At 44.6% G+C, this 23,029-nt stretch overlaps 1 protein-coding gene across 2 annotated transcripts in view; it reads left to right on the plus strand.

Annotated features, from left to right (window-relative positions):
• The window catches only part of BLOC1S5 (biogenesis of lysosomal organelles complex 1 subunit 5), a 109,099-nt gene extending 87,347 nt beyond the window's left edge, over positions 1–21,752 (plus strand). For both annotated transcript variants that reach the window (XM_073567021.1, XM_073567013.1), the window contains exon 5: positions 21,132–21,752. In XM_073567021.1, the coding sequence (XP_073423122.1) occupies positions 21,132–21,308 (177 nt within the window). In that variant the 3' untranslated portion in view covers positions 21,309–21,752. The remainder of the gene's footprint in view (positions 1–21,131) is intronic.
• Positions 21,753–23,029: the final 1,277 nt, after the last annotated feature.

Genomic DNA, 23,029 nt, shown 5'->3' on the forward strand with positions numbered 1-23,029 from the left:
AAATCAGTATTTCGCATGGCTGGCATACGCCATTACATTCTATGGCCCGCAAGTATTGCGATGCTTGAGGGAACAGACAATTTGCATCGTAATACTTCCGGGCCATAGAACGTAAAGGCGTATGCCGGCGCATTCGCAATACTGATTTTATGCTTTGCCCACTGTTGGGTAAAGCATACTGCGCACGCGCAAAATGCCATTTGACTGCACACGCGTGGTAACAGTATGCAAACGCGGGAATTACAAGAAAAAAATGCGTAAAGCAAGCCAGGAGCGGGGAAGAGACGGACAATTATCCCCGCCCATCGGACCGGACCAAGCAGATTTACATACACTCCGGGAGGAATATAAACGGAATTTATTGATCAAAGCTGGGGAGTCAAGTGGTTTCAAAAGTACAGTTATAATGCATAGTTGACACTGAATTGAATGATATTTTTAAAGGATATGTGAAAAAGTGGTGACGGATTCCCTTTATTTGCACCTGTTTGAACTCGTTACCTGTATAAAAGACTGGGATATGCTACAGGACAATGGTAAAGCAGCTTAGTGAGAAGGCAACAAATGTTGGCACAAATATTAGATAATGGAAGAAGCACAAGATAACTGTCAACGTTCCTCAGTTTGGGGCTCCATGCAAAATCTTGTCTCGTGGGGTAAAGATTATTACGAGAAAGGTCAAGAATCAGCCCAGAACTACATGGGAGGACCTTTGTCAATGACTGGTAGAGAGCTGGGACCACAGTCTCAAACATTACTGTTAGTAACATACTATGCAGGACACGCACGGTCCGCTGGTTACGCCAGAACATGTCCAGTTTGAAATAAGCCAATAACCTTCTGGATGATCCAGATGAGGCATGGAAGAAGGTCATGTGATCAGATGAGACCAAAATAGAACTTTTGATATCAACTCCACCGTGTGACAGCTGCACCATATTGAAGGGAGGATGGATGGGAATGTATCTCGATATTTTTGCAAACCACCTCCTTCCCTCAGTAAGAGTATTGAAGATGGGTTGTGGATGACCCAAAACACGAAGGCAGAGTACCTAAGAGGTGGCTCCGTAAGAAGCATTTCAAGGTCCTGGTGTGGCCTCATACCTAAACCCAATTGAAAATCTTTGCAGGGAGGTGAAACTCAATGTTGCCCAGCAACAGCCCCGAAACATGAAAGATCTGTATGGAGGAGTGGGACAAAATCCTTGCTGCGGTGTGTGCATATTTGGTCAAGAGCTACTGGACTTCCCAGGACCAAGATAGCATTGCAAGCAGTCTTTTACAGTCCTCCTACCTCTGACTGCAATATCAAGCTTTCATCCCTGAACAGAATCAGATAGCCAAATCATGAGACTCTTCCAAAACAGAGAGACTGATATGTTGAACTTGCACATCCCGTACACATGGGGGGTCTCTATTAGAGTTGAGCAACTTTTGTTTTTTTATGGTCGAGTTTCGTTTCGTGAAACCCGACTTTTCCAAAAGTCGGGTCGAGCAAGATCGGCCGATTATAGGGAAAATTCGGGGTCGTCACGAAACCCAATGTAAGTCAATGGGGAATAAAAGTCGGCAGTGAGAGGAGGACAGGAAACACACCTACAGTGCCCATTTGAATGCCAAAAGCATCAATTCTTCTTACTTAAGCTTGTCAACCTTAATTAACTTCATAATACAAGTTACGCACTGAAAAATGTGGGTTATTTGGCTAAAATTGTGGGGGGGTAGGGCTGGCTCCAGGTTTTCATGTGCCCTGGGCGAAAGAGCGCCCCTTTAACACATAATACCACAACTCATCATGCTCCGATACGGCAGAGAAATGGCGGTATAGTACAATGAAAAATACTTCACTTTTCCATCTCATGACGAGGCCCATCTATTTCTCCATACAGAATCATTGGTCCCATATAATGTTTGAAACAGTATATGATGAGCTCCACATAATGCTACAGTATATGTTGGTCCCCATGGATGAAGCTCCACTGTCTTATGGGCCCAAATAATGCTCCAAACATAATGGGCCCCATTTCTAATGCTGTAGTGTATAATGGGCCCTGTAAATGCTGCTCCAGTGTCTGATGTCCACCTTTGGAATGTTCCAGTGTATGGTGGGCCCCATCTATCATTCTCCAGAGTATAGTGCTCCCCAAAAATTGCTGTCCCAACATTGAAAACAATTAAATAAGTCTCCTCGCTAGGGAATCCCTGTACTAGTCTGGACTCCTCGTCGTCCCCATCTTCCATCTCACTGCACAGTATTTCAACCTTGCAAGTGCTGTGATCCTGAGCAAGCAGGGGGGGCCCACTCGTTGGCGACGGCACTGGCACAGGGCCCCTGATAGTACGGTGGTGTGTCTGATGGCGGGTGGGCCGAACCTGCACTTTCATCTGCAGCTTCCTCTTTGTCACCGTGTAAGATGGAACTGTATATGGGAAGGGTAACCTGAGTTTCATCAGGGTCAGATTCGGGCCGTGTAGCGTGCGAGGGGAATGTAGTGGTCTGGGTCAATGTACCAGCAGATTCATCGAGCAGTGGCTGGGCATCAGTGCACTTGTCGCCCCCAGGAGTACGGTCGCCACAGTGGCATTACCTTCCTCCTAGGGAGTGTGATGTCATGCTTGGGAGCAACGAAGGATCTCTCTAGCAGGTTAACTGATTGGGCGGCGTTATTCCCACGAGTCATGACCCTCCAAACAGCGTTCATGAAGGCAAAGTGTTTGTTTTACGTGGGCAGTATGGTTGCAAAGCTGAACCTTAAAGGAATGTCCAGAAGGGCACCACCAGGAGTGGAGCCTACGGCGTAATTTGACTCAACACGGGCAACCTCAACCATGCCAGCTACAGAACAGATGCACACATTGCAAGCTTAATTCCGTTAACGAACGAGACTCCGTCATGCCCCGCGGTCCGAGTCCGGCTTACTAGAGGGACACGTGAGGCTCTGGCACATGAGATTGGCCAATAACTGGTGTGTCATGCCCTTACATGTCCGTGGCTGCATGTGCGCTACACTGAAAAGGCCAGCGTTTGTCGCTTACAGGTGCAGATAACCCGCTGAACAACGTTAGTGATGGGGATCACTGATTACAATTATTACTCCCGAACGATGATTTCCCAGTAAGTGCAGGTCAACCGCAGTTCCAGAATTAGGCCTAACCGTCATTCCTGAAAAAAAATGAAAAACTTACGTGTGCAAACCACAGGTGCTGTAGCTTGCTTAACAGCTCGCCAGCCGTTCTCACGCCCAGTATGGGTTACACGTGATTGCACAAAGGTGAGAAAGGGTACCGTATCCCCGGATAACATGTATGGATAGCGTACACATTCAAAAGATATGTCTATACATCAGGAGGCAGGCTCAGACGGTGTAAGGCCCAGTATGGCTTGCAAGTGATAGCACAAAGGTGAGAAAGGGTACCGTATCCCCGGATAACATGTATGGATAGCGTACACATTCAAAAGATATGTCTATACATCAGGAGGCAGGCTCAGACGGTGTCAGGCACAGTATGGATTTGACGGCCCAGACTACACAGCAGAGGAGCAGGGAGAGGTAAAGATTGCAAATGCTGGGGCCCTGCCCAAGCAAGGGGGGCCCACTCGTGGGCGTCGGTACTGGCACTGGGCCCCTCATAGTACGGCGGTGTGTCTGACGGCGGGTGTGCACCACCACCGTCAGAGACACTTGATTGCACTATGAGGGACCCTGTGCCAGTGCCCGCGCCCAAGAGTCGGCCTACCCACCTGTCCAGGGCAATGGCACTCGCACAGTGTCGTGCGCTAGGTGGTGACCCCGGCCATGGGGGGGGGGCAGCACAGTTAGGGAGTTTTAGAAAGTGGCATATGTTGATGTTGGACATTCAGCTGATGCAAAAGGCGAAATAGGTCAAGTCCCAGGAAGAGGTGGACCAAAGCAAGCCATTTTTCTGTCACCCTATGTGTCATCAGGGGAAGGTGGGACAAAATCCTTGGAAACCCATGCATGGTTCATTTTAATGAAGGTTAGATCATCCACATTTTGGGTTGACAGACGGGTCCTTTTTTCTGTCAGGATTGATCCAGCTGCACTGAAGACTCTTTCCGATAGCACACTTGCAGCTGGGCAACCGAGCTCCTGTAAGGCATATTGTGCCAATTCAGGCCAGGTGTCCAGTTTAGCAGCCCAATAGTCAAAGGGGAATGACCTGTGTGGGAGAACATCGATATGGGAGGAAAAGTAGTTTGTAACCATAGTTGACAACTGCTGTCTCCTGCCACTTTCCATCGATGCTGTATTACCAGTTGTGTGAGCGGTACTTGAAAAATCAGTCCACAACATTGTCATGAAACCCCTGTCTCCAACGCCACTTCTGCTGTGTGCACCACGAACACCTCTGCCAAGCTGACCCCGGCCCGTACGGCTCGTGTGAGAACCATCACCGCTGCTGTGTGCTGGGAATGCCTCAAGCAACCGATTTACCAGAGTTGCTTGTTTATTAGCCAATATTAGGTCAAGGTTCTCCTGTGGCATGATGTTTTGTAATTTGCCTTTATAGCGTGGATCCAGGATGCTGGCCAAACAGTAGTCGTCATCGTTCATCATTTTGGCAATGCGGGGGTCCCTTTTTAGGATCCGCAAGGCATAATCTGACATGTGGGCCAATGTTCCCGGTGTCAATGATGCACTGCGAGTGCTGGTTGGAGGAGCACTTTCTGGCAAATCCACATCCCTCCAGTCACGCACAAACCCTGTACCAGACCTTGCCACGCCAACATTTTCACTTGCCCCACGAGATGCATCCTCCTTCCCTAAGTAATCATCCCCATCATCATCCTCCTCCTCCTCTTCTTCCTCCAACTCGTCCAGGAGAGGTCCCTGAGCAGACAATGGCTGAATGTCATCAAGGATTCCCTCCACCTCTTCCTCCTCGTCAACATTGGCTGCAGACGCCTGGTCCTTAAGGTGCGTCAAAGTTTGCATGAGCAGACGCATAAGTGGGATGCTGATGCTTAGGATGGCGTCGTCTGCGCTTACCAGCCGTGTGCATTCCTCAAAACACTGAAGGACTTTACAGAGGTCTTTCAGCTTCGACCACTGCACACCTGTCAACTCCATGTCTGCTCTCAAAGTGCCTGGCCGTGTATCCTCCCACAAATGCATTATGGCCTGCCTCTGCTCGCACAGCCGCTCCACCATGTGCAGGGTGGAGTTCCACCTTGTTGCAATGTCGATAATGAGGCGGTGGTTGGGAAGGTGGAGCAATCGCTGCAGCTTCTGCATACGAACGGAGTGTACAGGCGACCGGCGGATGTGCACGCACAGTCTTCGCACCTTCTGGAGCAGGGCTGTTAACTCCGGATAATTTTTGAGGAAGCACTGCACCACAAGGTTCAAGGTGTGAGCCAAGCAAGGTATGTGGCTGAGTTTTGAAAGGGCTATGGCTGCCACAAAATTACAGCCGTTATCACTAACTACCTTGCCTGCCTCAAGATGTACACTGCCCAGCCATGACTCAGTTTGTCGCTTCAAGTACTCGGCCAGCACCTCGGTGGTGTGTCTGTCGCCCAAACACATCATCTGCAACACAGCCTGCTGACGCTTTCCACTAGCTGCTCGATAGGGGGACACCTCGTGTGCAACAGTGGCAGCTGCAGATGGAGTGCTCGTACGACTGCGCTCTGTGGATGAGCTTTCGCTTCTGGAGGAGGAGGAGGGTGGAACGCCTACAGCCAACTGTTTCCTATACCGTGGGCTAGGCAGCACTGTCCCACCACCGCTGTCCCCTGTGGACCCTGCATCCACCACATTAACCCAGTGCACAGTGATGGACACGTAACGGCCCTGGCCATGCCGACTGGACCATGCATCAGTTGTGAGGTGCACCTTTCCACTCACTGACTGCTTGAGTGCATGGACAATGCGGTCTTTCACATGATGGTGGAGGGCTGGGATGGCTTTGCGAGAGAAGTGGCGACTGGGTAGGTCATAGCGTGGTACTGCATAGGCCATGAGTTCGCGGAAAGCTGCGCTTTCCACCAACCGATAGGGCATCATCTCAAACGAGATTAGTTTGGCAATGTGGGCGTTCAAACCCAGTGTACGCGGATGAGAGACTGAGTACTTTCTTGACCTACTCATAGTGTCTGGGAGGGTGAGCTGGACTTGAGAGCTGCATATGGTGGAAGTAGCGGTGGACAGGGCGGACTGAGAGAGGGTTGATGATGGTGATGGAGTTGTTCTTTCTGATGGCCTAGATTCAGTATTTCGTTGATATAACAGTGGGATTCCCTGACTGCTGTGGCCTTGCAACGACACCTCAACATTTGCTGCTGTGCTAACCGGTGGGCTTACAGTGGGGGAAACAATGTAGCGTTGATGACTACCTTCTTTGTGATCAGTTGCACATGTGGCACTTGAGGTTTGGTGTTGTGTCCACGCTTGCAAGTGCATGCTGGTTAAATGTCTAAGCATGCAACTGGTATTCAAATTTTTCAGATTTTTCCCTCGGCTAAAGGTCTTTGCGCACTTCTTACAGATAACCTTAGCCTGATCATGAGGATTTTGTTCAAAAAAGTGCCACACTGCACTCTTCCTACTTTGGCAGACATTTTGCGGCCTAGCACGCTGTGATGTTTTGACCCTCTGGACAAGCTGTCCAGCAACTCTTTTGATTTTTGGAACCTGTCTTTGGAGTGCTCCGGGCCTGCCAGATAACAGCTGTTGCGATGTTGATGTCTGCTGTGGATGCTCCTCATCTGAGCTATTGGAAGCAGCACCCTCTTCCCCCAATGGATGCCAATCTGGGTCAACAACTGGGTCATCCATCACCTCCTCTTCTATGTCATGTGCACCTTTCTCTGTGTCACCGTGTATGTTGGTATAGTGTGCGGGAATGGGCACCTGAGTCTCATCAGGGTCAAAATCTGGCTCTGTACACTGCGAGGACAATGTAGTGCTCTGAGTGAATGTACCAGCAGAATCATCTATCAGCGGCTGTGCATCAGTGCACTCCATGTCAGATTCATCTTGGCCTGGGTAATTCACCATTTCACTTGATAATCCAGGCATGGTATGTGAAAACAGCTCCATGGAGTAATCAGTAGTATGGCCTGCGTCATCCTTCAATCTTGGTTGTGGTGAAGGACACAAGGAAAGGTGTGGTTCATGAACATGAGCCTCCAATGACGACTCAGTGCTTTTACTTTTTACAACTTCAGAAGAGGAGGCAATAGAGCTGGAGGCTGAGTCAGTAATGTAAGACAAAACTTTTTCCTGATGCTCTGGCGTTAAAAGCGGTTTGCCAACTCCTAGAAAACTAAGCCTTCGAAGCCTTATGGAGCCAGACGATGACGCAGGCTTAACACCTCCTGCATTCGGTCCTATTTTGCTTTTGCCACTACCATCAGATCCACCACCAACACCATCATTACCAGCTGCCAACCCCCGCCCAATTCCACGGCCTCTTCCACCAGCCTTCCTCATTTTTGGTAGAAATGTAGACAAAATCCTACAAACTATATAGTAATGTAAAACAAGGTACAAGGTGTCTATAGGACAGGGGAGATTTAGATTTTCTGCAGACACTTGTGGACACTGGACACTTGGATTGTGTGAGGCCCACTGAATATCACAGCGCTATGTCACAGGCTCGATGGTACAGGTGTGAAAAAAGTGACTACAGGATAAGGGAGATTTTGAATTTCTGGGAGATTTTGAATTTCTGCAGACACTTGTGGACACTGGACACTTGGATTGTGTGAGGCCCACTGAATATCACAGTGCTATGTCACAGGCTCGATGGCACAGGTGTGAAAAAAGTAACTACAGGATAAGGGAGATTTTGAATTTCTGCAGACACTTGTGGACACTGGACACTTGGATTGTGTGAGGCCCACTGAATATCACAGTGCTATGTGTCATGATTTGTAGTCTTGCCCTGTCCTGTATTTTGTATAATAGGTCATTTAACTTTCCTCTGATTCATTTGCTGTAAATTAACCATGTCTCCTTCCCCCAATACTTTGCAATGTCTTGTGATGTACCGGGACCATAATCTAATTTAGGCTTGTGTCAACAGCTAGTGGAACTTTGGCTATTGTTTTCCTAAGCAGAAGATAACCTACAATACACATCCTGTAGACTAAGTGGAGCCCTTACATTTCTAGAATCTTCTGATGGACCAAACCATTGAATAGTAGGTGTGACCCCTACCCCCCTTCAGATGGACTGATCCCAGGAGCCCTGACAATACATTCTTGCTTTAAGATCAGATGTGAGTTGGATGCTAAAAGAGAAGGACGAGGCTGTCTGAGGAAGCTTCGGCCTCTGTGTGATCGTGGTGGATTTCTGGGACTCTTAAAGGACTATGGTTTTGTGATCTGGCGCAAGGATTGTCGGGAGGTGCCCCCGAATCAGTTTCCTGTGGACTTATTTTGGGACTCTGCAAATTACCTTCGTGTTGTTCCTGTTTTTTGGTCAATAAATCTGTTGGATTATTCCCAGGCCTGTTGTCCCTCCTTGCTCTGGAGAATACTCCCGTCACAAACTGGTTGGCAGCGCTGGGATCAGAGCAGAAGGAATGGAGGACAACGGCCCATCAACATCTGGAACCAGCACCGCAGAGTACAAGAACTGGACTGCGGTGAACCTACAAACAAAGGCCCGTGAACTGGGAGTCAGCTACAAGGGACTCTCCAAGGATCAGCTGATTGAGGCTTTGGAAGCAGTTCACCTGCAAGATGATGCTGAGGAAGGATTCTCACAGCAAAGAGAGGAAAGGCGGCAGTCGGAGGTAAATACCCAAAAAAGTCAGTGGGTTGTGTGGTACGAGGAGGAGATGGCCTTACTGGGAGAAGAGGCTACCATAGAAGATAAGAGGGAGGTCATGCGCACAGCCAAGGAGAGGCAGCGCAGGATGGAGGAGAGGGCAATGCTGGAGAGGGAGATCGCTTTGGAGGCAGCGCGAAGCTCCAGACAGACTGTACCCACAGCATCCCCCATGAGGGAACTCCCCAGAGTGTCCCGCAAAGACTTCAAGCCGTTTAATGAGGCTTCCGGTGACATTGAGGGCTTCTTCCTGGACTTTGAGCATCAGTGTCGATTAATGGAAGTCCCGGAAAGGGAGCGCGTCCGACATCTTGTGGGGCTCTTAGAGGGTGGAGCTGCCGCAGCCTATAGAGCTATGGACCCTCGGTGGAACTGTGAGTATGCAGAGATTAAACGGACTGTTCTAGAACATTATGCTGTGACCCCAGACACTTACAGGACCCAGTTTCGTACTTTAGCCTGTAATGAGGAAGTGTCTTTCAAGATGTATGCCCACAGACTCAAACAAATATGTAATCGCTGGCTGGAGGCAGAGGAGGCCTTAACCTGGAACACCTGTCTCCAGGTTATCCTAAAAGAACAATTTTTTGCCCAGTGCCCCGCTGAGATCAGGGAATGGGTGCGTGAGAGGAAACCTGCTACAGTGGAAGAAGCTGCATCTCTCGCTGATGAGGCTCTCACCATCAAGCCTCGGTGGAGAGTTCTGTTGGAGGATGGAGAGAGGCCTACCAGCTCCACAACACCGGTGGCCCCCAGTTCTTCTGTCCCCATTGTTCCCCGTTCCTCTGAGCCACCACCTCGTGTTGATACCTGTGTTAATGTGCCTCCTGTTGCTTCCACTGCGTTTTCTGGAATACGACGAGGAGAGGAAGTAGCAGAGCGCAGGTGTTATGGTTGTGGGCATCCGGGGCATCTGCAGGCCTCATGTCCAGCCAGCTCATGGAGGAATCGTCCTCAAACCCCTACAGCACCTTCAGGTGGGAGCCGACCGGCAGGTTCCCTTACTCCTCGCCCAAGAGGACGCATTGGATGGAGTGAGACACAGCACAGATGCTATCGATGTGGGCAGCCTGGGCATCTGCAAGCCTCCTGCCCAGCTGTTCAAATGAGGATTGATCCTGTACCCAATCATATTATTAATTATGTACAGCCAAGTGCCATGGAGGAAGACGTGTCACCACTAAGTGAGGACTGGCCTAGTGCCTCACCCACCCATGTTGCACCACTAGGAGTTTATGGTGTGCGACCCGCAGCTATGACGACTTCAGCTCATCGAGGTAAGCACTTGCAGGAGGTCGTGCTGGATGGACAAAGACTTGTTGGATTTTGTGACTCAGGGGCTTTCCTCACGCTGGCTGATCCCCGAGTGGTTCGGCCTGAGGCAATCCATAGAGGACCTGGAATTGTCATTGAACTGGCTGGTGGACAATGGAGGACTATTCCCACAGCCACTGTGGATCTGAACTTTGGTTTTGGGGTCAGGCGATGTTTGGTTGGGGTGATGGGTGGTCTGCCTGCAGCTGTTCTCCTGGGCAATGATGTGGGAAAGCTAGGATGCCAATTCGTGGCTGCATGAAGCCACATGTAAGTTACGCCATGCCTGTGTGTACTTAACCAGTGACCTGTAGAGGTCCCTAGTACGTACACAAATTAGGAGGGGAAGGGATTGTCATGATTTGTAGTCTTGCCCTGTCCTGTATTTTGTATAATAGGTCATTTAACTTTCCTCTGATTCATTTGCTGTAAATTAACCATGTCTCCTTCCCCCAATACTTTGCAATGTCTTGTGATGTACCGGGACCATAATCTAATTTAGGCTTGTGTCAACAGCTAGTGGAACTTTGGCTATTGTTTTCCTAAGCAGAAGATAACCTACAATACACATCCTGTAGACTAAGTGGAGCCCTTACATTTCTAGAATCTTCTGATGGACCAAACCATTGAATAGTAGGTGTGACCCCTACCCCCCTTCAGATGGACTGATCCCAGGAGCCCTGACAATACATTCTTGCTTTAAGATCAGATGTGAGTTGGATGCTAAAAGAGAAGGACGAGGCTGTCTGAGGAAGCTTCGGCCTCTGTGTGATCGTGGTGGATTTCTGGGACTCTTAAAGGACTATGGTTTTGTGATCTGGCGCAAGGATTGTCGGGAGGTGCCCCCGAATCAGTTTCCTGTGGACTTATTTTGGGACTCTGCAAATTACCTTCGTGTTGTTCCTGTTTTTTGGTCAATAAATCTGTTGGATTATTCCCAGGCCTGTTGTCCCTCCTTGCTCTGGAGAATACTCCCGTCACACTATGTCACAGGCTCGATGGCACAGATGTGAAAAAAGTGACTACAGGATAAGGGAGATTTTGAATTTCTGGGAGATTTTGAATTTCTGCAGACACTTGTGGACACTGGACACTTGGATTGTGTGAGGCCCACTGAATATCACAGCGCTATGTCACAGGCTCGATGGCACAGGTGTGAAAAAAGTGACTACAGGATAAGGGAGATTTTAAATTTCTGCAGACACTTGTGGACACTGGACACTTGGATTGTGTGAGGCCCACTGAATATCACAGCGCTATGTCACAGGCTCGATGGCACAGGTGTGAAAAAAGTGACTACAGGATAAGGGAGATTTTGAATTTCTGCAGACACTGGACACTTTTGGATTGTGTGAGGCCCAATGAATATCAGAGCGCTATGTCACAGGCTCGATGCAGCAGGTGTGAAAAAAGTGAATTGTAGAATTGGGCAGAATAGGAATCTCCCTAGAGTGTAGGTCTGTAAGAACGGAACAAGTCCTCCACTTATCCTTCCACAGTGACACACAGATAGCTTCACTGTGGCTGTGATAACAGCCGTTACACGGTACTGTGTGAGGAGCGTACACCGCTGTATGGTGTGAATAAATGCACGCTCAGTACCTTAGCAGGACAAAAAAAAATTGGGATTGCTTTTAAAAAAAGCAGTTTGCAGAGCAGTGGGGGAACAGCAGTGCAGCTGTCAGGAAGCCTTAGAAGGCAGCCTAACAACCAACACCGCTGATCCACCACAATATAGCCTCCCCTTGCACTGCACACACAGTGACTGGTGTGTTGCACAGGCAAAATCGCTAGCAGCAGAAGCAGTTTTTTTGTCTTCTTCCCTGCCTAACGCTCTCCCTACAGAATCAGCAACCTCTCCCTATGCTAAGATCGGCAGAAGTAAGATGGTGGTCGGCGTGCACGCCCTTTTATAACCCCTGTGACGCCCACCAAAGCAAGCCAATCACTTGCATGCCCTTCTGAAAGATGGTGGCGACCCCCTGCCTATGTCATCACGTTGCCCACAGTGTCCGTGGATCCTGATTGGCTGAAAATGAGCGCTAAACAAACTTTTGAAACGCGACTTTGGCGCGTAAGTCGCCGACCTCGTTGCCGGCCTCATCCTAGGGTCGGGTTTCGTTTCATGAAACCCGACTTTGCCAAAAGTCGGCGACTTTTGAAATTGTTCGACCCGTTTCGCTCAACTCTAGTCTCTATGTTAAAGTCTTTGAAAATCGGTTCCCGTCCACATCAACCAAACCAATTTGTACATTTTGTAGAACTAACCTGTGACGTGTCATTAATACTGAGTATAAAAATAAATCCTACCTACTTTATATATTTTAAATACTTGACTCTTTGGAAAAGTCTTGACGCACAACATTTACTTTACAGCTGTTTGGCTTTTTTCAGCTCGGTAAATTTATTTTGTGACCTTTTTAGGGTAATTATGGAACTGCCAAAGCTGTTTTCCTTAAATGATGGGTATATTTTAATTCTTTAAACTAAGAAGATTAAACCTTACTTGTTTGTATTAACATCAAGAGTGGGAAACCACTATGACCTATATACTCCCACAAAAAATCAACAGTGGTCTTCAGTCTGTGGTCTAGACTGGAGTGGTGAAAGCCCGCAGGACTTGTCCATACAGGTCCCCCTCTGTTTACTGAAAAATAGGGGAAAATGCTTACAAAGGTCACTGTACAAAATAACTGTGGAAAAGGTCTGTGTACTTCGATGTCTCTGCTGTTTTAGAATCTGTCTGTGACCATTGTTTTGAAGATACAACTAACGACTTTTGCATATTTTAAATTTAGGAAAAATGTGCAATTATTCAAAAAAATTTATTTTTAGAATTATTGCTTTCCTCCATGTACGTGGATGTTTTTAGCGTTTATATCTAACGTACTGCAATATGTTGTAGGTTTTATTTTGTATACTGATTTACAAACAAAGCTGTGGAGTTTCTAGAATTGTATCAAATCTGACTTTCCGTAATTAATTATTTATTCCATTAAGTGAAACTTAGAAAAGCTACAACTCCCCTATCTGTAAAAGTTACTTTCTCTATAGTAAATGTATTATTATTGGACAATTATGAGGGAGTTGGGAGTGTGGAAAAATAGGAGTCAGAACCTTGGTTTACCAACTCCACAGTCCTGTTTACAGTAGACAGTGCATGTAACTGTATGGCATATGTTGGGACCATATGCTTGTGTACAACTAGAGAAGTTCCCAACATATAAAGTATGTAATGAGATGTGAATAGTAAAAATCACTTTTGAGCCATGTAGTAGGTGAAGAGTCACTTGTGGCTGAACACAAAAATAAAACTAAGTGGTCTCTGCAGATTGTGTAAATAAACTCCCAAATATCATCACCTTACTTTTACTAACTTACCATTAAAATATGTGGACAGAGCAAAAATACTTGCACTCGATGTCCCAAATCAAATATCCTCAAATACTTGTTGGCAGTGTCACTATGAAACTGGCAGGTTCCATCCTGGGGTCATATTTTGAAGAGTGTGATATCCTGTATCCTTCTGAAAAGGCACTAAATCCTAAAAAAATAAAATGTTTATTAAAGTTTCTTTTCTATTACAGGAAAAATATATATTTTGTACCATGTTTGCTAATGCATAGAAAAATAAATCAAAAGTGAGTCCTCAGTGCTTGATGGCATCTATTCAGTTAGCCATTAAACAAACGGTAAGCTTTCAACACTGCTCATTGTGTTATGCTAGGCCTGATGAAGAGTCACATATTTCTACAGAACAGGACATGGGTATAGTGTACCAAGCAAGACAAGTGATGTGAAGCAGAACCATCAGTATTGGAAGGGGAGAAACTGTTGTAGCGGCAAATTTTTTCCTTCGTCTCTCAGAAGACCTCTGACCTAGGTTTTATGCATAACGATTATTGTAGAGATGTACAATTGGTTAATAAGTCAGTCCTTTTGGTAACCAGATTTTATTTTTTTGCGTTTGAATAGGAAAAAAATGTGCACAACTGGATAGTAACATTTCTTCACACGTGACTTATAGTTCGATTTAAGATATGGTACATTCTAATAACTTCCATTGTGTTATGGGAAAAATATATGAACTGCACCAACACTTTACTGCCACAAGTTTTCCTCCCTTTCCCTCTTGCCTTACTATGTGACTCTTCGGTTTCCCTCAGTCAGGCAAAGTACATCACAAAATCATGCCTAGGCTCCAAAGATTGCTTTGTGTTATCTTTTCAGTTGGCAATTATCTAAGGGGAATGGATATTCCTTGTGGAGAGTGACATGCCAGATCTGGCATGCCAGTATGAGGAGACTTAAACGCCTCACCTCACATTCTCCTCTGGGAAATTATATATGAAAATTGTCTCTGGTGGCACTAGTGTTCAAGTCCTCTTCCTCTCTGCAGAGACCATTTGTAGTTGGCAATTAAAAAGTATCAACCACTGATTCTCAACTTAGGGTTCTTTTCTGTTTTTGAACTGACTACAAGAAATTGACACCAATAGTCACTTGTCCCAGTATTGCTGTAGCGGAAATAAAGTTTACAAGTAGAATTTTATACTTTTGTGTGCTATGTAAATATCTACAGTTGTGGCCAAAAGTATTGACACCCCTGCAATTCTGTCATATAATACTCAGTTTCTTCCTGAAAATGATTGTAAACACATTCTTTGGTATTATTATCTTCATTTAATTTGTCTTAAATGAAAAAACACAAAAAGAATTGTCCTAAAGCCAAATTGGATATAATTCCACACCAAACATAAAAAAGAGGGTGGACAAAAGTATTGGCACTGTTCGAAAAATCATGTGATACTTCTCTAATTTGTGCAATTAACAGCACCTGTAACTTACCTGTGGCACCTAACAGGTGTTGGCAATAACTAAATCACACTTGCAGCCAGTTGACATGGATTAAAGTTGACTCAACCTCTGTCCTGTGTCCTTGTGTGTACCACATTGCGCATGGAGAAAAGAAAGAAGACCAAAGAAATGTCTGAGGACTTGAGAAACCAAATTGTGAGAAAGCATGAGCAATCTCAAGGCTACAAGTCCATCTCCAAAGACCTGAATGTTCCTGTGTCTACCGTGCGCAGTGTCATCAAGAAGTTAAAAGCCCATGGCACTGTGGCTAACCTCCCTAGATGTGGACGGAAAAGAAAAATTGACAAGAGATTTCAACGCAAGATTGTACGGATGTTGGATAAAGAACCTCGACTAACATCCAAACAAGTTCAAGCTGCCCTGCAGTCCAAGGGTACAACAGTGTCAACCCGTACTATCCGTGGGCGTCTGAATGAAAAGGGACTGTATGGTAGGAGACCCAGGAAGACCCCACTTCTTACCCCAAGACATAAAAAAGCCAGGCTGGAGTTTGCCAAAACTTACCTGAAAAAGCCTAAAACGTTTTGGAAGCATGTTCTCTGGTCAGATGAGACAAAAGTAGAGCTTTTTGGGCAAAGGCATCAACATAGAATTTACAGGAGAAAAAAAGAGGCATTCAAAGAAAAGAATATGGTGCCTACAGTCAAACATGGCGGAGGTTCCCTGATGTTTTGGGGTTGCTTTGCTGCCTCTGGCACTGGACTGCTTGACCGTGTGCATGGCATTATGAAGTCTGAAGACTACCAACAAATTTTGCAGCATAATGTAGGGCCCAGTGTGAGAAAGCTGGGTCTCCCTCAGGGTCTTCCAGCAGGACAATGACCCAAAGCACACTTCAAAAAGCACTAGAAAATGGTTTGAGATAAAGCACTGGAGACTTCTAAGGTGGCCAGCAATGAGTCCAGACCTGAATCCCATAGAACACCTGTGGAGAGATCTAAAAATGGCAGTTTGGAGAAGGCACCCTTCTAATATCAGGGACCTGGAGCAGTTTGCCAAAGAATAGTCTAAAATTCCAGCAGAGCATTGTAAAAAACTCATTGATGGTTACTGGAAGCGGTTGGTCGCAGTTATTTTGGCTAAAGGTTGTGCAACCAAGTATTAGGCTGAGGGTGCCAATACTTCTGTCTGGCCCATTTTTGGAGTTTTGTGTGAAATGATCAATGTTTTTTGCTTCATTCTCTTTTGTGTTTTTTCATTTAAGACAAATTAAATGAAGATAATACCAAAGAATTTGTGTTTGCAATCATTTTCAGGAAGAAACTGAGTTATTATCTGACAGAATTGCAGGGGTGTCAATAATTTTGGCCACAACTGTATGTATCAAAATAATGTAGACCTATTTTATAGATAAATCTGTGATCACTATAGTGACGCCTGATGTTAGTATTCTGTAGGGCCCTTTTGCTTTGTGAAATCAGTGATGGTTCGACATCAGACACTTTACCAATGTGATCTTTTTATGCATATATTAAACAAAAGATCATTTTGGCTCCATTTTCTTTGTTCTAATCAACCCACAGTCCCGCCCACACAGTCAACCCATTATGTTTGGCAGCATAGGTTAATCAGTGAACGTCCAGTTTCATGAGGCTGTTCGAAAATACATTTAGGTTCTCAATTAGTACTGCAGAATTCTTCTTGGCTTTTTTGCCTACTTATTACATGCAAGTTGACTTACAGCAGGGATTGAGAATCTGCGGCTCATGGGCCACATGCAACCTGCGATGCCATTCTGTTCGAACCCCCCTATCATGGACATAGTCAACCTGTTTGTCGAGCATCATGTGGCAGCCACACGCAGTCGCGACTGGACTAATGGTGCACTGTGTAGATATCTCTGGATACCCCATAAATCAGGAGAATGGGGTCACTTAACCCGTTAAGCACTACTGAAAGCTGTATGTGAATTTTATATAGGTGGCCACTCTCCATTCATGTATTGTGACTGTCACACATCTGCGACATCTGCAGCTGCGGCACCAAACAGCTGATCATTGAGAGCACTCAATGTGTCCGAGTTCCCGATGCAGCTTCTTCAGTAAGTGCTATAGCTTGCCGAATAAGGAGGGAGCCGACGATGTTCGCTCATCTCTATACACGAGATCTCTATAAATCCCATCCACCCTGCTGGAATTCTAAGACGCTTCTTTTTTTGCAGCATCAAAAACTCATTACAAAGCTGATTGGTGGAAGTTAAAGTCTTGCAAGTAGAATTTGTACCTATCCGATATCTATGATATACAGGTGGGTCTCACAAAACTATAATATCATCAGAAAGTTAATTTTTCAGTTCTTCAATACAAAAAGTAAAACTCATATAGTCATTACAAACAGAGTGATCTATTTCAAGTGTTTATTTCGGTTAATGTTGATGATTATGGCTTACATCCAATGAAAACCAAAGTCATTACCTCAGTAAATGGGAATACTTTATAACACCAGCTTGAAAAAATTATTTTAAAATCCGAAATGTTGGCCTACTGAAATGTATGTTCAGTAAATGCATTCAATGCTAGAACTCAAGCAGCTTGGATTATGTGCCTCTCAACTCTTCCTCCAGACTCTGGGACCTTGATTTCCAAGGTCTAGTGTGAAGTATCCACAATCAGTGATGGTTTGGGGAGCCATGTCATCTGCTGGTGTAGGTCCACTGTGTTTTATCAAGACCAAAGTCAGCGCAGCCATCTACCAGGAAATTTTAGAGCACTTCATGCTTCCCTCTGCCGACAAGCTTTTTGGAGATGGAACTTGATTCTCCAGCAGGACTTGTCACCTGTCCACACTGACAAAAATACCAATTCCTGGTTTAAAAACAGCAGTATCACTGTGCTTGATTGGCCAACAAAATCGTCTGACATTAACCCCATAGAGAATCTATGGTGTATTGTCAAGCGGAAGATGAGGGACACCAGACCAAACAATGCAGATGAGCTGAAGGCGACTATCAAAGCAACCTGGTCTTCCATAATATCTCATCAGTGCCACAGGCTGATCGTCTCCATGCCATGCTGCATTGACGCAGTGATTGATGCTAAAGGAGCCCCGACCAAGTACTGAGTGCATTTACTGAACATACATTTCAGTAGGCCAACATTTTGGATTTCAAAATCATTTTTTCTAGCTGGTGTTATAAAGTATTCTAATTTACTGAGATAATGACTTTGGGGTTTTCATTAGCTGTAAGCCATAATCATCAACATTAACCGGAATAAACACTTGAAATAGATCAATCTGTAATGACTTTATATAATGAGTTTCACTTTTTGTGTTTTGAAGAACTGAAATAAATTAAATTTTTGATATTCTAATTTTGTGAGATGCACCTGTATATGCTTTCAATATGCCATAAATGTCAGACAGTAATGCCCCTTTCATTTTTAGTACAGCCCCCCAGATTGATTTAGTGTGACTCTGGCCCTTGGATCAGAAAAAAAGCTGTCATCGGTGACTTACAGATTAGTTCAAGAAGAATTTGGACAGTGAAATAACGTTCATTATTTAGCCTCTGTACAACAGTTCAATTGATCTATCACATGTTGATAATTTGTTATTAAAGTGTAGACTTTCAACTTTAATGAGTGTAATCTCTAATGGGCAGCGTCTTCTCTAGCATTGTCCCTAATACTAACTATGCTTAAGGCCAATTTTCCCTTTTTCAGTGCACAGGGCTAAATGACCACCGGTCGGTGGTTGTTTTAATAACCTGTTTACACAGAACAACTCCACTTCATATGCTCGTTGAACGATCAGTAATCCGTCAGGGTGCATAGGCCGCCTTTGCACAAACAAGGAAAAGGATCCAAGTAGAAAGCAAAGCAATGATCTCTTCTCTTAACTTTTTGCACTACTCTCTAAGGCTAAGTTCACATTTGCGTTCAGGAGGGCTGTGGATGGCTGTCTACTTCCTCCTTTCTTCCTCCCTGAAGCTCCGCCTACGCTCCGACTACTTCTGTATGCGTCCTGCGTACCTATCTTTAACATTGGATACGTAGGGACATGCATTGTATGCGGATGCGTCCGCATGCGGCGATTTGATGTGTGCGGCGACCGCACGGGAACGCGATATGTTACTCAATGTTAAAGATAGGTACGCAGCACACATACAGGACTAGGCGGAGCTTCAGGGAGGAAGAAAGAAGGAAGTAGGAAGCCGTGCACAGACCTGAACGCAAATGTGAAACCAGCCTAACAGATGTGTGACTGAAGCCTTACTCTAGTCACATATGTGTTCTACCCATGCTTTTCATGGCTAGAACATGTACCTATTGAAGGTGTTTGGGTGCGTTCGTTGGTCCCATCGGGGCTTACGCCTGAATCTCTTGAAAATTTGAGATTTTGGAGCATGCGCCAACAGAGCTTTAGACTATAATGGTGCTGACAGAGGGGAACGTGTGCGCTGACGTGCATCTTTTTCAGGCATATATGCCTGCTGGAGACGGTCACTCAGACGCCATCTAGTACAGTCAGTGTGAAAAATTGCTGGTGTGCAGAGGCACACTGATCGACAATACGGCTGTCTAAATTCTGCAGGTTACCGGTGATTGGCATCTTGAGACAAACCTTCTAGATTTACGATCATTTAAGGTATTTATTGATTGTAGACTTTGACAAGGGAATACCACCTTCTAGAGATTGAATAGCGGCATGGTGGCTCGGTGGTTAGCACTGTTGCAGTGCTGCGGGTTTGGCTTCAAATCCCATTAAGGACCATATCTGAGCGGAGTTTGTATGTTCTCCCTGTGTGTATATGTTTTTCTCTCACTCCATAGACATACTGATAGAAAATTTAGATTGTGAGCCCGATAGGAGACAGCCATGCTAATGCATGTAAAGTGCTATTGAATATGGCGCCATATTCAACTGTTGATAATCTAGTTGTACTCCATGGTCTTCAGTGCATTCTTCTTTGAAAGGTTGCTTATTTCCTGGAACATTGTGTTTCTTTTTGCATTGACCTTTCTTGGGATCTCCCAATATGCAGCCCAATGACTCCAGACCCTCTAGTTCGTTAATTTGTCATGAAGGAATTGGGTTATCGGCTACACCACAAACGACTAATCCATTTGTTGCCCTATTATTTCTGTCCCTGTAAGAACTGTAGGGACTATGTAAACCTGCTTGCAATTCCTAAAGGGTTAGTGCTATTTTTTTTTTTTTTTTTTTTTTTTTTTTTAAACCCATTGACTTGAAGCAGAAAGTCTAGGCTTCAGTTACTTCTTTATGTGATGATTTAAAGTAAGTTGTGGTATTAGAAAGTGGCTACATTTTAAAAGCTATCACTGTCCAAATTTTTTAGACCTGACTAAACCTGGAAGAGAAACATTTTCACATTAACCTTTTGGTGTACTGATCTGTCTTGGATTTCGGTTACAATACCGGTTTGTTTTTATGCTGTCTTGTTTTATTGAATAAAGTACCGTTACTGTATTTTGTGAACAGCGTCAAATGTACAAAGGCAGTGACTGAATCATATAAAGATATGAATAATATAAAAAAAAACAAAGCGTCAGTTCCAGATTTGTCATAGTGAATAACCGGGAAATGTAAAAAGACTCGAATGCTTATTTACATGTAAGGAGAGTAGTTGCACAGAGCTTCAGTGAGGGCTACACCCAAGTCACATCATTTTCCCCATACCTATTAAAAAAATTGCCAGCAGCCTCGATTTGTATAGACTATATCACTATCTGAAACTTCAGTATTTTGGTTTTTTCTTTTCCAATGAGATCTATTCTACAGGATAGATTCTAACATATCAAGCGCGTATCAATAGCCGTTCCGCCCATAAGGAGTGTTTCTTCCAGGAAAATGTCCTCTTGAGGAGATCATAGTTTTTCATCTAAGATTCCAATAAACATCTCCTGTATCATACACTGGCTATATGAAGGAGGACAGGCGGCTCCTGGACATCTTCTCCCTGCCCGACGCCCTGGATTGACAAGTCTCGGTCCCAGATGATGGTTTTCTCCAAGATTCAAATGTACCTAGCTAAGTTCTTACAGCCAGTGCCTGATATGCTGCTCCTGGACCGGGCAACATGTATGAGCTGTCAGATTCTCTTTTTAAGTAACTCTGATGTATAATTTATTTAGAATACATTATTAATTGTATCTTTTTTTTTTTTCTTTTTAGAGTGACGCAGCAGAAAAACTTAGACGTGAGAAACTTCGGGTACAGTGGGAGGCATTCATGAAGGAACAGGAGCAGAGACAATCTGCGATAGACGAGGAGCACAATAAAGCTGTATTACGTCTAAAGGCACAGTATTCACAGATGGAAAGAGAGCTCTCCAAAATGGCCTCTCTTTAAAAACAACTGTGCACTTCATAAAATATGCCTGTGATCCATAGATGCCTGTTTGCCATTCTGTTACCGATTAGAAAAGCGTGTTGGTAAGCTTCCATTACCTCATACCGTATATCAAGTGCCTGATGAAGATCCAGATCTGAGACCAGATCTAGAACAAGAGGGTGTGCTGGAGTTTTATACATGCATAGTATACTTTTCAATGTGAGTTAAGGCTAGACATCATGGACATTTTGCTGTTGGTCTTATTTGTGCTTGTCCCTGGATTATTGTCACCTTTTGTATTGATTCTGTTTAATGCAAACCATTTTGTACACTGTATTGTACAGACATCACTGTGGTCCTGAGCAATGTCCAGCTCCTTCTTTACCTGAAATACTTCAGCAATAAAATAACGAGGTACAGCAAGAAGTGAGAAATTATACAATAAAGTCAGTTTAAAACCTTTTTGGCAAGTACTGTTAACATGAAGCACATTCTTTTTTTTCATAAACCCTCCAGAAAGGAGATATTGCTTTACTACAGGTCTAAATGAAGATTGAAATAAATGTATACTGCTCAAAAAAATAAAGGGAACACTATTCCATTTGCAACAGGCTGTTTGTGTTCCCTTTATTTTTTTGAGCAGTATATAATTCCAACTGCACACTTGGGCTATGGTCACATGTTGCGTTTTGCTGCATTTTTTTTGCAGCAGTTTTTATGCAAATTTTCAGCTGTTTCCGAGTACCAGCAAAGTCTGAGATTTCAGAAATCTCATGAACACACCTTTTGTCTTAGGAGCTTGGTTTTTGCAAAGTGCAGAATGTCACTTTCAGCATTTTTTTGCAGCGTTTTTCACCCATTGAAAGCAATGGGTAGAGCAAAAATACTGCAAAAATGCAGGTATCAGGTTTTGCTGACAACCTAAAGAAGTTGAATTATTATATTATCATTTTTTTATTTTTTTTTAAGTTTAGTGCTTTATCATCATGCAAAGGAGCCAAATGTACCCTGACAAAAATGCAGTAAAAAAAAAAGCAGAAAAAGCACAGCAAAACCTGCTTTTAGTAAGCAGCTTAAACTTTGCTCTTTTGCTACAATGTGTGAACAAAGCCTTTGTATTTTTTTTTTCCCTGCAATATGGTAAGTTTTTCGACACTTATTTCCTCTACGGTAGTCCACGAATAGAGAAGTGGCAACTAGAGATGAGCGAGTATACTCGTTGCTCGGGTTTTCCTGAGCATGTTTGTGTGGTCTCCGAGTATTTTGGCGTGCTCGGAGATTTAGATTTTGTCGCCTCACCTGCATGATTTGCAACTTGTAGACAGCCTGAATACATGTGGGAATTCCCTAACAAACAAGCATTTCACACGTATTCAGCCTGTCTACAAGTCGCAAATCATGCAGCTGAGACGATGAAGTCATCTCCGAGCACGCCAAAATACTCAGACACCACCCGAGCAACGAGTATACTCGCTCATCACTAGTGGCCACTCATCATTTTCAGGCAGTCATCAATGAAATGTGTGTTGGTAAAATTAGAGATATTTCTATAACTTCTGTTGATTACAATGGAGAAAGACAACATAACCACCTTGATTACTGGTTGATATACACCTACAGCATGGGATGCCATGAAACGTAACTTTTAATAAAGTATAATAAAAATACACACAAAACCACACGTAAATAGTGTAAAACATTTTAGCACTTGTGCCACACAATTATATAAAGAAGTACTC

The sequence above is a fragment of the Dendrobates tinctorius genome, unplaced genomic scaffold (genome assembly GCF_039654945.1).
Source record: "Dendrobates tinctorius isolate UK_male_01 unplaced genomic scaffold, ASM3965494v1 ptg000004l, whole genome shotgun sequence".
Classification (NCBI taxonomy): Eukaryota; Metazoa; Chordata; class Amphibia; order Anura; family Dendrobatidae; genus Dendrobates; species Dendrobates tinctorius.